We start from the raw sequence: 12,993 nt of genomic DNA, 5'->3' as shown, positions 1-12,993 counted from the left end.
ACTCTACTGGAGGCAGCGTGGTGGCCGTTACTCTACGGGCGGCAGCGTGGTGGACGTTACTCTACTGGAGGCGGCAGCGTGGTGGACGTTACGCTACTGGAGGCAGCGTGGTGGACGTTACGCTACTGGAGGCAGCGTGGTGGACGTTACTCTACTGGAGGCAGCGTGGTGGACGTTACTCTACGGGAGGCAGCGTGGTGGACGTTACGCTACTGGAGGCAGCGTGGTGGACGTTACTCTAAGGGAGGCAGCGTGGTGGACGTTACTCTAAGGGAGGCAGCATGGTGGACGTTACGCTACTGGAGGCAGCGTGGTGGACGTTACTCTAAGGGAGGCAGCGTGGTGGACGTTACTCTAAGGGAGGCAGCGTGGCGGACGTTACTCTACTGGAGGCAGCGTGGTGGACGTTATTCTAAGGGAGGCAGCGTGGTGGACGTTACGCTACTGGAGGCAGCGTGGTGGCCGTTACTCTACGGGCGGCAGCGTGGTGGACGTTACTCTACTGGAGGCGGCAGCGTGGTGGACGTTACGCTACTGGAGGCAGCGTGGTGGACGTTACTCTAAGGGAGGCAGCGTGGTGGACGTTACTCTAAGGGAGGCAGCATGGTGGACGTTACGCTACTGGAGGCAGCGTGGTGGACGTTACTCTACTGGAGGCAGCGTGGTGGACGTTACTCTACTGGAGGCAGCGTGGTGGACGTTACTCTAAGGGAGGCAGCGTGGTGGACGTTACGCTACTGGAGGCAGCAGCGTGGTGGACGTTACTCTACGGGAGGCAGCGTGGTGGACGTTACTCTACGGGCAGCAGCGTGGTGGACGTTACTCTACTGGAGGCAGCGTGGTGGACGTTACTCTAAGGGAGGCAGCGTGGTGGACGTTACACTACTGGAGGCAGCGTGGTGGACGTTACTCTACTGGAGGCAGCGTGGTGGACGTTACTCTAAGGGAGGCAGCGTGGTGGACGTTACGCTACTGGAGGCAGCAGCGTGGTGGACGTTACTCTACGGGCAGCAGCGTGGCGGACGTTACTCTACTGGAGGCAGCGTGGTGGACGTTACTCTACTGGAGGCAGCGTGGTGGACGTTACTCTACTGGAGGCAGCGTGGTGTCCGTTACTCTACTGGAGGCAGCGTGGTGGACGTTACTCTACGGGAGGCAGCGTGGTGGACGTTACTCTACTGGAGGCAGCGTGGTGGACGTTACTCTACGGGCAGCAGCGTGGTGGACGTTACTCTACTGGAGGCAGCGTGGTGGACGTTACTCTACTGGAGGCAGCGTGGTGGACGTTACGCTACTGGCGGCAGCGTGGTGGACGTTACGCTACTGGAGGCAGCGGGTGGACGTTACGCTACTGGAGGCAGCGTGGTGGACGTTACTCTAAGGGAGGCAGCGTGGTGGACGTTACTCTACGGGCGGCAGCGTGGTAGACGTTACTCTACGGGCAGCAGCGTAGCGGACGTTACTCTACTGGAGGCAGCGTGGTGGACGTTACTCTACGGGAGGCACCGTGGTGGACGTTACGCTACTGGAGGCAGCGTGGTGGACGTTACTCTACGGGAGGCAGCGTGGTGGACGTTACTCTAAGGGAGGCAGCGTGGTGGACGTTACTCTACTGGAGGCAGCGTGGTGGACGTTACTCTACTGGAGGCAGCGTGGTGGACGTTACTCTACTGGAGGCAGCGTGATGGACGTTACTCTACTGGAGGCAGCGTGGTGGACGTTACTCTACTGGAGGCAGCGTGGTGGACGTTACTCTAAGGGAGGCAGCGTGGTGGACGTTACGCTACTGGAGGCAGCAGCGTGGTGGACGTTACTCTACGGGAGGCAGCGTGGTGGACGTTACTCTACGGGAGGCAGCGTGGTGGACGTTACTCTACTGGAGGCAGCGTGGTGGACGTTACTCTAAGGGAGGCAGCGTGGTGGACGTTACACTACTGGAGGCAGCGTGGTGGACGTTACTCTACTGGAGGCAGCGTGGTGGACGTTACTCTAAGGGAGGCAGCGTGGTGGACGTTACGCTACTGGAGGCAGCAGCGTGGCGGACGTTACTCTACGGGCAGCAGCGTGGCGGACGTTACTCTACTGGAGGCAGCGTGGTGGACGTTACTCTACTGGAGGCAGCGTGGTGGACGTTACTCTACTGGAGGCAGCGTGGTGTCCGTTACTCTACTGGAGGCAGCGTGGTGGACGTTACTCTACGGGAGGCAGCGTGGTGGACGTTACTCTACTGGAGGCAGCGTGGTGGACGTTACTCTACGGGCAGCAGCGTGGTGGACGTTACTCTACTGGAGGCAGCGTGGTGGACGTTACTCTACTGGAGGCAGCGTGGTGGACGTTACGCTACTGGCGGCAGCGTGGTGGACGTTACGCTACTGGAGGCAGCGGGTGGACGTTACGCTACTGGAGGCAGCGTGGTGGACGTTACTCTAAGGGAGGCAGCGTGGTGGACGTTACTCTACGGGCGGCAGCGTGGTAGACGTTACTCTACGGGCAGCAGCGTAGCGGACGTTACTCTACTGGAGGCAGCGTGGTGGACGTTACTCTACGGGAGGCACCGTGGTGGACGTTACGCTACTGGAGGCAGCGTGGTGGACGTTACTCTACGGGAGGCAGCGTGGTGGACGTTACTCTAAGGGAGGCAGCGTGGTGGACGTTACTCTACTGGAGGCAGCGTGGTGGACGTTACTCTACTGGAGGCAGCGTGGTGGACGTTACTCTACTGGAGGCAGCGTGATGGACGTTACTCTACTGGAGGCAGCGTGGTGGACGTTACTCTACTGGAGGCAGCGTGGTGGACGTTACTCTAAGGGAGGCAGCGTGGTGGACGTTACGCTACTGGAGGCAGCAGCGTGGTGGACGTTACTCTACGGGAGGCAGCGTGGTGGACGTTACTCTACGGGAGGCAGCGTGGTGGACGTTACTCTACGGGAGGCAGCGTGGTGGACGTTACTCTACGGGAGGCAGCGTGGTGGACGTTACTCTACGGGAGGCAGCGTGGTGGACGTTACTCTACGGGCGGCAGCGTGGTGGACGTTACTCTACGGGCGGCGGGGTGGCGCAGTAGAGAGCTAGAGTGGGAGTGGTAGTCTGACTCGGGACCAGCTCGCCGTGTGGCGTGCTCGCCGTGTGGCGTCCTCGCCGTGTGGCGTCCTCACCGTAGCGTCTCGTTGTAGATCTCCACCATGCTGACAGAGATCTGGTAGTCCCAGTCTGGAGCTTTGTCCGTCACCTCAGAGAACAGCAGGCGGAGAGCTCGCTGGTTGATGCCGGGGTCGTCCTCCACGCCCTACACACACACACACACACACACACACACACACAGATTAATTTTTATTATTATTATTAATTATCCAGACCAGACCACATTAGACCTGGTCCTATCCGGTCCTACCTGTGGACCCGTATTAAGTGGTTGGCACACTACCAACGTCAGGAGCGCGTGGCGGCTGCGTCGCGTGGCGGTTGCGTCGCGTGGCGGCTGCGTGATGCAGGCTTCTGGTGTTCACACTAGACGCTTGTCGGCTGCCTGTCGGCTGCGTTTCTGATGCTGCTGTCAGCCCTTTCTTTCTGCATAGAGTTTGCCTTTTAATGGCCATTTAACTTCATGATAAATATAATGTATATTTATGTTAGACAGAGAGAGGTTCAGAAACGTGGTAATTAGTAAATAATAGTAATAATCCACAGTTAAAACTCCGTACTGTATTCATTCATGATGCTTTCCAAGTCACTGCATGTTCCACATCACTGTCCGGCACATATTTCAGAATAAAAGCCTCGTGTTAAAAAATGAATGCTTGAGGGCTTTTATTTTGAAATGAAAGCAGGAAGTGTTGATTTAAAAATAAGTCTTTACTTTTTTTCATCTCCGTAACATATTCTACAGATAGACCTGTAGACTGTAGTGAGGTTGCTGGTATGAAGTTAATATACTGTCAATAGCTCACCTTCCTGTCTGTTGCTGCTGAGAGACGCAGCCGAGAGGCGAGCGGCTCGCGTGTAAAATAGGCGAGCCTTCTATTCTATGAAATAGACGCGGGTCTCATGCGGGCAGTGTGTCCACTCTAACCTGTTAACATGGACGCCGAAATAAAAAACAACACGCCACGCAGTCGCCACACGCTCTCGACGCGGGTAGTGTGCCCACCACTTTAGACCCGTATTAGACCCGGTCCTACCTCCATGGTGTAGGTCTTCCCGGAGCCCGTCTGGCCGTAGGCGAAGATGCAGACATTGAAGCCGTCGATACAGGAAGTGACCAGAGACTGGACCTCCTGAAACACCTGGTGGACCAATCAGAGAGGAGAGACGCCGTTTACTGGTACCGTACCTAGTACTCTAGTCCTCTAGAACTCTAGAACTCTACTACTCTAGTACTCTAGTACTCTAGTACTCTAGTCCTCTAGAACTCTAGTACTCTAGTACTCTAGTCCTCTAGAACTCTACTACTCTAGTACTCTACTACTCTAGTACTCTAGTACTCTAGAACTCTACTACTCTAGTACTCTACTACTCTAGTACTCTAGTACTCTACTACTCTAGTACTCTACTACTCTAGTACTCTAGTCCTCTAGAACTCTAGTACTCTAGTCCTCTAGAACTCTACTACTCTAGTCCTCTACTACTTTAGTCCTCTAGAACTCTACTACTCTAGTCCTCTACTACTTTAGTCCTCTAGAACTCTACTACTCTAGTACTCTACTATTCTAGTACTCTAGTCCTCTAGAACTCTACTACTCTAGTACTCTACTACTCTAGTACTCTACTACTCTAGTACTCTAGAACTCTACTACTCTAGTACTCTAGTCCTCTACTACTCTACTACTCTAGTACTCTAGTACTCTAGAACTCTACTACTCTACTACTCTAGTACTCTAGTCCTCTACTACTCTAGTACTCTACTACTCTAGTACTCTACTACTCTACTACTCTAGTACTCTACTACTCTAGTACTCTACTACTCTAGTACTCTAGTCCTCTAGAACTCTACTACTCTAGTCCTCTAGTACTCTACTACTCTAGTACTCTAGTCCTCTAGAACTCTACTACTCTACTACTCTAGTACTCTAGAACTCTACTACTCTAGTACTCTACTACTCTAGTACTCTACTATTCTAGTACTCTAGTCCTCTAGAACTCTACTACTCTAGTCCTCTAGAACTCTACTACTCTAGTACTCTACTACTCTAGAACTCTACTACTCTAGTACTCTACTACTCTAGAACTCTACTACTCTAGTACTCTAGTACTCTACTACTCTAGTACTCTACTACTCTTGTACTCTAGAACTCTACTACTCTAGTACTCTAGTACTCTACTACTCTAGTACTCTAGTACTCTACTACTCTAGTACTCTAGTACTCTACTACTCTAGTACTCTACTACTCTAGTACTCTAGTCCTCTAGAACTCTAGTACTCTAGTACTCTACTACTCTAGTACTCTAGAACTCTACTACTCTAGTACTCTACTACTCTAGTACTCTAGAACTCTACTACTCTAGTACTCTAGTCCTCTACTACTCTACTACTCTAGTACTCTACTACTCTACTACTCTAGTACTCTAGAACTCTACTACTCTACTACTCTAGTACTCTAGTACTCTAGTCCTCTACTACGCTAGTACTCTACTACTCTACTACTCTACTACTCTAGTACTCTACTACTCTAGTACTCTACTACTCTAGTACTCTAGTACTCTACTACTCTAGTACTCTAGTCCTCTAGAACTCTACTACTCTAGTCCTCTAGTACTCTACTACTCTAGTACTCTAGTCCTCTAGAACTCTACTACTCTACTACTCTAGTACTCTAGAACTCTACTACTCTAGTACTCTACTACTCTAGTACTCTACTATTCTAGTACTCTAGTCCTCTAGAACTCTACTACTCTAGTCCTCTAGAACTCTACTACTCTACTACTCTAGTACTCTAGAACTCTACTACTCTAGTACTCTAGTCCTCTACTACTCTAGTACTCTACTACTCTACTACTCTACTACTCTACTACTCTAGTACTCTACTACTCTAGTACTCTACTACTCTAGTACTCTAGTACTCTACTACTCTAGAACTCTACTACTCTAGTACTCTACTACTCTAGTACTCTAGTACTCTACTACTCTAGTACTCTAGTACTCTACTACTCTAGTACTCTAGTACTCTACTACTCTAGTACTCTAGAACTCTACTACTCTAGTACTCTAGTACTCTACTACTCTAGTACTCTACTACTCTAGTACTCTAGTACTCTAGTACTCTACTACTCTACTACTCTTGTACTCTAGAACTCTACTATTCTAGTACTCTAGTACTCTACTACTCTAGTACTCTACTACTCTACTACTCTAGTACTCTACTACTCTACTACTCTAGTACTCTACTACTCTTGTACTCTAGAACTCTAGTACTCTAGTACTCTACTACTCTAGTACTCTACTACTCTAGTACTCTACTACTCTACTACTCTTGTACTCTAGAACTCTACTATTCTAGTACTCTAGTACTCTACTACTCTAGTACTCTACTACTCTAGTACTCTACTACTCTAGTACTCTACTACTCTTGTACTCTAGAACTCTAGTACTCTAGTACTCTACTACTCTAGTACTCTACTACTCTAGTACTCTACTACTCTACTACTCTAGTACTCTACTACTCTACTACTCTAGTACTCTAGTACTCTAGTACTCTAGTAGTCTAGTAGTCACCTCTTCCTGTGAGGCCTGAGGAGGGAAGACTCTGTCCAGGTCAAAGGTCATCAGTTTGCCCTTGTTGGACAGGTAGAGGACGGCGTCGTCGTCCGAGTCGAAGCTCAGCATGGCGGCGGAGTCCTGCTCCTCCTGGCTGACCGGACGCACGCGGCAGAACACACGGATGTTACCTGGACACACGGGAGGACGATATACACAGGTACTTTAAGAAGTACTTTAAGGAGTATAATGATGATATCTAAAGGTACTTTAAGGAGTATAACGATGATATTTAAAGGTACTTTAAGAAGTATAATGATGATATCTAAAGGTACTTTAAGAAGTATAATGATGATATCTAAAGGTACTTTAAGAAGTATAACGATGATATCTAAAGGTACTTTAAGGAATATAATGATGATATCTAAAGGTACTTTAAGAAGTATAACGATGATATCTAAAGGTACTTTAAGAAGTATAATGATGATATCTAAAGGTACTTTAAGAAGTATAACGATGATATCTAAAGGTACTTTAAGGAGTATAATGATGATATCTAAAGGTACTTTAAGAAGTATAATGATGATATCTAAAGGTACTTTAAGGAGTATAATGATGATATCTAAAGGTACTTTAAGGAGTATAATGTAGTGAAGGTGAATATATTTAAGGGTAACTTGAGACCTTTCAGTCGAACCAACTCGTTGTGACATTTCTTCCTCAGGTTCATCTCTCTCCTGTATTTACGCAGCAGCTCCTGATTGGTGCAGCTCACCTCACTGATCACCTGGCAGATCTGACACACACACACACACACACACACACACACACATATAATTATATATAATAATAATAATAACAAGAGCTCAAACAGAATAAAAACATGTAAACAATGAATATTCATGTTCATTAGTCATATAAACGGCTTAGTAGGAATATTGTGTTTTTCAAAATAAGAGCAGAACGTGAAGATATGGTCACAGAGCTCACTGACCTCCTGCTCATTGAGATTTTCAGAATAAGAGCATAATGTGAAGATGTGGTCACAGAGCTCACTGACCTCCTGCTCATTGAGATTTTCAGAATAAGAGCAGAATGTGTAAATGTGGTCACAAAGCTCACTGACCTCCTGCTCATTGTGTTTTTCAGAATAAGAGCATAATGTGAAGATGTGGTCACAGAGCTCACTGACCTCCTGCTCATTGTGTTTTTCAGAATAAGAGCATAATGTGAAGATGTGGTCACAAAGCTCACTGACCTCCTGCTCATTGTGTTTTTCAGAATAAGAGCATAATGTGAAGATGTGGTCACAGAGCTCACTGACCTCCTGCTCATTGTGTTTTTCAGAATAAGAGCATAATGTGAAGATGTGGTCACAGAGCTCACTGACCTCCTGCTCATTGTGTTTTTCAGAATAAGAGCATAATGTGAAGATGTGGTCACAGAGCTCACTGACCTCCTGCTCATTGTGTTTTTCAGAATAAGAGCATAAAGTGAAGATGTGGTCACAAAGCTCACTGACCTCCTGCTCATTGTGTTTTTCAGAATAAGAGCATAATGTGAAGATGTGGTCACAGAGCTCACTGACCTCCTGCTCATTGAGATTTTCAGAATAAGAGCATAATGTGAAGATGTGGTCACAAAGCTCACTGACCTCCTGCTCATTGTGTTTTTCAGAATAAGAGCATAATGTGAAGATGTGGTCACAGAGCTCACTGACCTCCTGCTCATTGTGTTTTTCAGAATAAGAGCATAAAGTGAAGATGTGGTCACAGAGCTCACTGACCTCCTGCTCATTGTGTTTTTCAGAATAAGAGCATAAAGTGAAGATGTGGTCACAGAGCTCACTGACCTCCTGCTCATTGTGTTTTTCAGAATAAGAGCATAATGTGAAGATGTGGTCACAGAGCTCACTGACCTCCTGCTCATTGAGATTTTCAGAATAAGAGCAGAATGTGTAAATGTGGTCACAAAGCTCACTGACCTCCTGCTCATTGTGTTTTTCAGAATAAGAGCATAATGTGAAGATGTGGTCACAGAGCTCACTGACCTCCTGCTCATTGTGTTTTTCAGAATAAGAGCATAAAGTGAAGATGTGGTCACAGAGCTCACTGACCTCCTGCTCATTGTGTTTTTCAGAATAAGAGCATAATGTGAAGATGTGGTCACAAAGCTCACTGACCTCCTGCTCATTGTGTTTTTCAGAATAAGAGCATAATGTGAAGATGTGGTCACAGAGCTCACTGACCTCCTGCTCATTGTGTTTTTCAGAATAAGAGCATAAAGTGAAGATGTGGTCACAGAGCTCATTGACCTCCTGCTCATTGTGTTTTTCAGAATAAGAGCATAATGTGAAGATGTGGTCACAGAGCTCACTGACCTCCTGCTCATTGTGTTTTTCAGAATAAGAGCATAAAGTGAAGATGTGGTCACAGAGCTCATTGACCTCCTGCTCATTGTGTTTTTCAGAATAAGAGCATAATGTGAAGATGTGGTCACAGAGCTCACTGACCTCCTGCTCATTGTGTTTTTCAGAATAAGAGCATAATGTGAAGATGTGGTCACAGAGCTCACTGACCTCCTGCTCATTGTGTTTTTCAGAATAAGAGCATAAAGTGAAGATGTGGTCACAGAGCTCACTGACCTCCTGCTCATTGTGTTTTTCAGAATAAGAGCATAATGTGAAGATGTGGTCACAGAGCTCACTGACCTCCTGCTCATTGTGTTTTTCAGAATAAGAGCATAAAGTGAAGATGTGGTCACAGAGCTCACTGACCTCCTGCTCATTGTGTTTTTCAGAATAAGAGCATAATGTGAAGATGTGGTCACAGAGCTCACTGACCTCCTGCTCATTGAGATTTTCAGAATAAGAGCAGAATGTGTAAATGTGGTCACAAAGCTCACTGACCTCCTGCTCATTGTGTTTTTCAGAATAAGAGCATAATGTGAAGATGTGGTCACAGAGCTCACTGACCTCCTGCTCATTGTGTTTTTCAGAATAAGAGCATAATGTGAAGATGTGGTCACAGAGCTCACTGACCTCCTGCTCATTGTGTTTTTCAGAATAAGAGCATAAAGTGAAGATGTGGTCACAGAGCTCACTGACCTCCTGCTCATTGAGATTTTCAGAATAAGAGCAGAATGTGTAAATGTGGTCACAAAGCTCACTGACCTCCTGCTCATTGTGTTTTTCAGAATAAGAGCATAATTTGTAGATGTGGTCACAGAGCTCACTGACCTCCTGCTCATTGTCTTTTTCAGAATAAGAGCATAATGTGAAGATGTGGTCACAGAGCTCACTGACCTCCTGCTCATTGTGTTTTTCAGAATAAGAGCATACAGTGAAGATGTGGTCACAGAGCTCACTGACCTCCTGCTCATTGAGATTTTCAGAATAAGAGCAGAATGTGTAAATGTGGTCACAAAGCTCACTGACCTCCTGCTCATTGTGTTTTTCAGAATAAGAGCATAATTTGTAGATGTGGTCACAGAGCTCACTGACCTCCTGCTCATTGTGTTTTTCAGAATAAGAGCATAATGTGAAGATGTGGTCACAGAGCTCACTGACCTCCTGCTCATTGAGATTTTCAGAATAAGAGCAGAATGTGTAAATGTGGTCACAAAGCTCACTGATCTCCTGCTCATTGTGTTTTTCAGAATAAGAGCATAATGTGTAGATGTGGTCACAGAGCTCACTGACCTCCTGCTCATTGAGATTTTCAGAATAAGAGCAGAATGTGTAAATGTGGTCACAAAGCTCACTGACCTCCTGCTCATTGTGTTTTTCAGAATAAGAGCATAATGTGTAGATGTGGTCACAAAGCTCACTGACCTCCTGCTCATTGAGATTTTCAGAATAAGAGCAGAATGTTTAAATGTGGTCACAAAGCTCACTGACCTCCTGCTCATTGAGATTTTCAGAATAAGAGCAGAATGTTTAAATGTGGTCACAAAGCTCACTGACCTCCTGCTTGGCCTCGCTGATAGCTTTATCCAGCATGAAGGGGAACTCCTGGACCTGCCTCTTCAGACTGTTGTAGTCACAGGTCAGAGTCCGGAGGGCCGGCTGCAGACTCAGCAGGTTCATACGCACTCCTGGAACACAACAACAAGACTCTGAAAACACTCTGAGAACACCCTGAGAACTCTCTGAGAACTCTCTGAGAACACCCTGAGAACACTCTGAGAACACTCTGAGAACACCCTGAGAACACTCTGAGAACACTCTGAGAACACCCTGAGAACACTCTGAGAACACCCTGAGAACACTCTGAGAACACTCTGAGAACACAAACAGGAAACAGCGTCTGACCTGCCAGGTTCTCGTGGACGGCCTTCATCTCGCTCTCGGCTCTGATGAACGCTTCCTCGATCACACGGTTCTTCTCCTCCTCCAGGTTCTGCATCTCCACCTCCAGCTGACCCTGAGCTCTCGCCACCTCCCCTTCATACACCAGGATCTGAGGACGCAGGAGGACAAGATCAGAGATGTGAAGACAACGACGACACAACGTAGGGAGAACCGACAAGGACGACACAACGTAGAGAACCGACAACGACGACACAACGTAGAGAGAACCGACAGGGGGTTCCTATAGGGGGTTCCTGTAGGGGGTTCCTGTAGGGGGTTCCTCTAGTGGGTTTCTGTAGGGGGTTCCTATAGGGGGTTCCTGTAGGGGGTTCCTGTAGGGGGTTCGTCTAGGGGTTTCCTGTAGGGGTTTCCTGTAGGGGGTTTGTCTAGGGGGTTCCTGTAGGGGGTTCCTATAGGGGGTTCCTGTAGGGGGTTCCTGTAGGGGGTTCCTGTAGGGGGTTCGTCTAGGGGGTTCCTGTAGGGGGTTCCTCTAGGGGGTTCCTGTAGGGGGTTCCTGTAGGGGGTTCCTATAGGGAGTTACCTGAGTCCTGAGCTGAGCGCAGGTCCTCTGGGACTCGTGCAGCTGAGTCTCCAGCTCTCTCAGCAGCTGCCTCTGAACACTCAGCTGCTCCTGCAGGCCGGCGTTCTTCGACTGCAGCTCAGCGAGCGCTCTGTGAGAGTCAGCTGACTCCACCTCCACCGTCTGGGTCACATACTGCAGGACGGAGACATACTGGTTACTACCCGTCTCTAACCAGTCTCTGACCCGTCTCTAACCCGTCTCTAACCCGTCTCTGACCAGTCTCTGACCCGTCCACCTCCACCGTCTGGGTCACATACTGCAGGACGGAGACATACTGGTTACTAACCCTCTCTAACCAGTCTCTGACCAGACTCTAACCGGTCTCCAACCAGTCTCCGACCAGTCTCTGACCAGTCTCTAACCCGTCTCCTCACCTTGACTCTGGGGGGCGTGGCTGCCTGCCTGGCGCGCTCCTCCTCACACTCCTGCAGCCGGAGGGTGAGTTTGTGCTCGGCGTCGCCGTGCCGCCGCCTAGACTCGTCCAGCGTCCTCCGGCCGTCCTCCAGCGTCCTACGGCCGTCCTCCAGCTGCCGGGTGGACTCGTCCAGATGCCGGCGGAGACCGTCCACTCTGGAGGTTTTGTCCAGCAGCTCCCGCTCCAGCTCAGCCAGCCGTCGCTCCCTCTGGCGGGCCTGGTTCTCCCAGCGAGACACCTCCCTCTGGAGGGAGTCCACCTCCTGCAGGACAGAGTTCACCGTGAGCACACCTCTACCTGTATAGCCTCACACCTCCACACCTTCACACCTCTACCTGTACAGCCTCACACCTCTACCTGTACAGCCTCACACCTCTACCTGTAGACCCTCACACCTCTACCTGTAGACCCTCACACCTCTACCTGTACACCCTCACACCTCTACCTGTACACCCTCACACCTCCACCTGTACACCCTAACACCTCCACCTGTACACCTTCACACCTTTACCTGTACACCCTCACACCTCTACCTGTTCACCCTCACACCTCTACCTGTACACCTTCACACCTCTACACCCTCACACCTCCACCTGTACACCTTCACACCTCCACCTGTACACCTTCACACCTCGACCTGTACACCCTCACACCTCCACCTGTACACCTTCACACCTCCACACCTCTACCGGTACACCCTCACACCTCTACCTGTACACCCTCACACCTCTACCTGTACACCCTCACACCTCCACCTGTACACCTTCACACCTCCACCTGTACACCTTCACACCTCGACCTGTACACCCTCACACCTCCACCTGTACACCTTCACACCTCCACACCTCTACCGGTACACCCTCACACCTCTACCTGTACACCCTCACACCTCCACCTGTACACCTTCACACCTCCACACCTCTACCGGTACACCCTCACACCTCTACCTGTAC

General features: G+C 48.9%; 1 protein-coding gene across 16 annotated transcripts in view; it reads right to left on the bottom strand.

Annotated features, from left to right (window-relative positions):
- The window catches only part of kifc3 (kinesin family member C3), a 57,498-nt gene that overhangs the window by 10,418 nt on the left and 34,087 nt on the right, over positions 1–12,993 (bottom strand). For all 16 annotated transcript variants that reach the window (XR_012596801.1, XR_012596802.1, XR_012596800.1 and 13 more), the window contains 8 exons: positions 12,000–12,302; positions 11,584–11,757; positions 11,004–11,151; positions 10,656–10,786; positions 7,376–7,487; positions 6,710–6,882; positions 4,179–4,283; positions 3,156–3,286 (listed from right to left, as the gene is read on the bottom strand). Coding sequence is in view for 9 of the 16 variants with exons in the window: in XM_074656787.1 (XP_074512888.1) it covers positions 3,156–3,286; positions 4,179–4,283; positions 6,710–6,882; positions 7,376–7,487; positions 10,656–10,786; positions 11,004–11,151; positions 11,584–11,757; positions 12,000–12,302 (1,277 nt within the window). In the remaining 7 variants the exon portion in view is untranslated. The remainder of the gene's footprint in view (positions 1–3,155; positions 3,287–4,178; positions 4,284–6,709; positions 6,883–7,375; positions 7,488–10,655; positions 10,787–11,003; positions 11,152–11,583; positions 11,758–11,999; positions 12,303–12,993) is intronic.

Source organism: Sebastes fasciatus, chromosome 2, assembly GCF_043250625.1.
Source record: "Sebastes fasciatus isolate fSebFas1 chromosome 2, fSebFas1.pri, whole genome shotgun sequence".
Lineage (NCBI taxonomy): Eukaryota > Metazoa > Chordata > Actinopteri > Perciformes > Sebastidae > Sebastes > Sebastes fasciatus.
The sequence above is the reverse complement of the archived record's forward strand: the minus strand, read 5'-3'. Positions and strand labels throughout refer to the sequence as shown.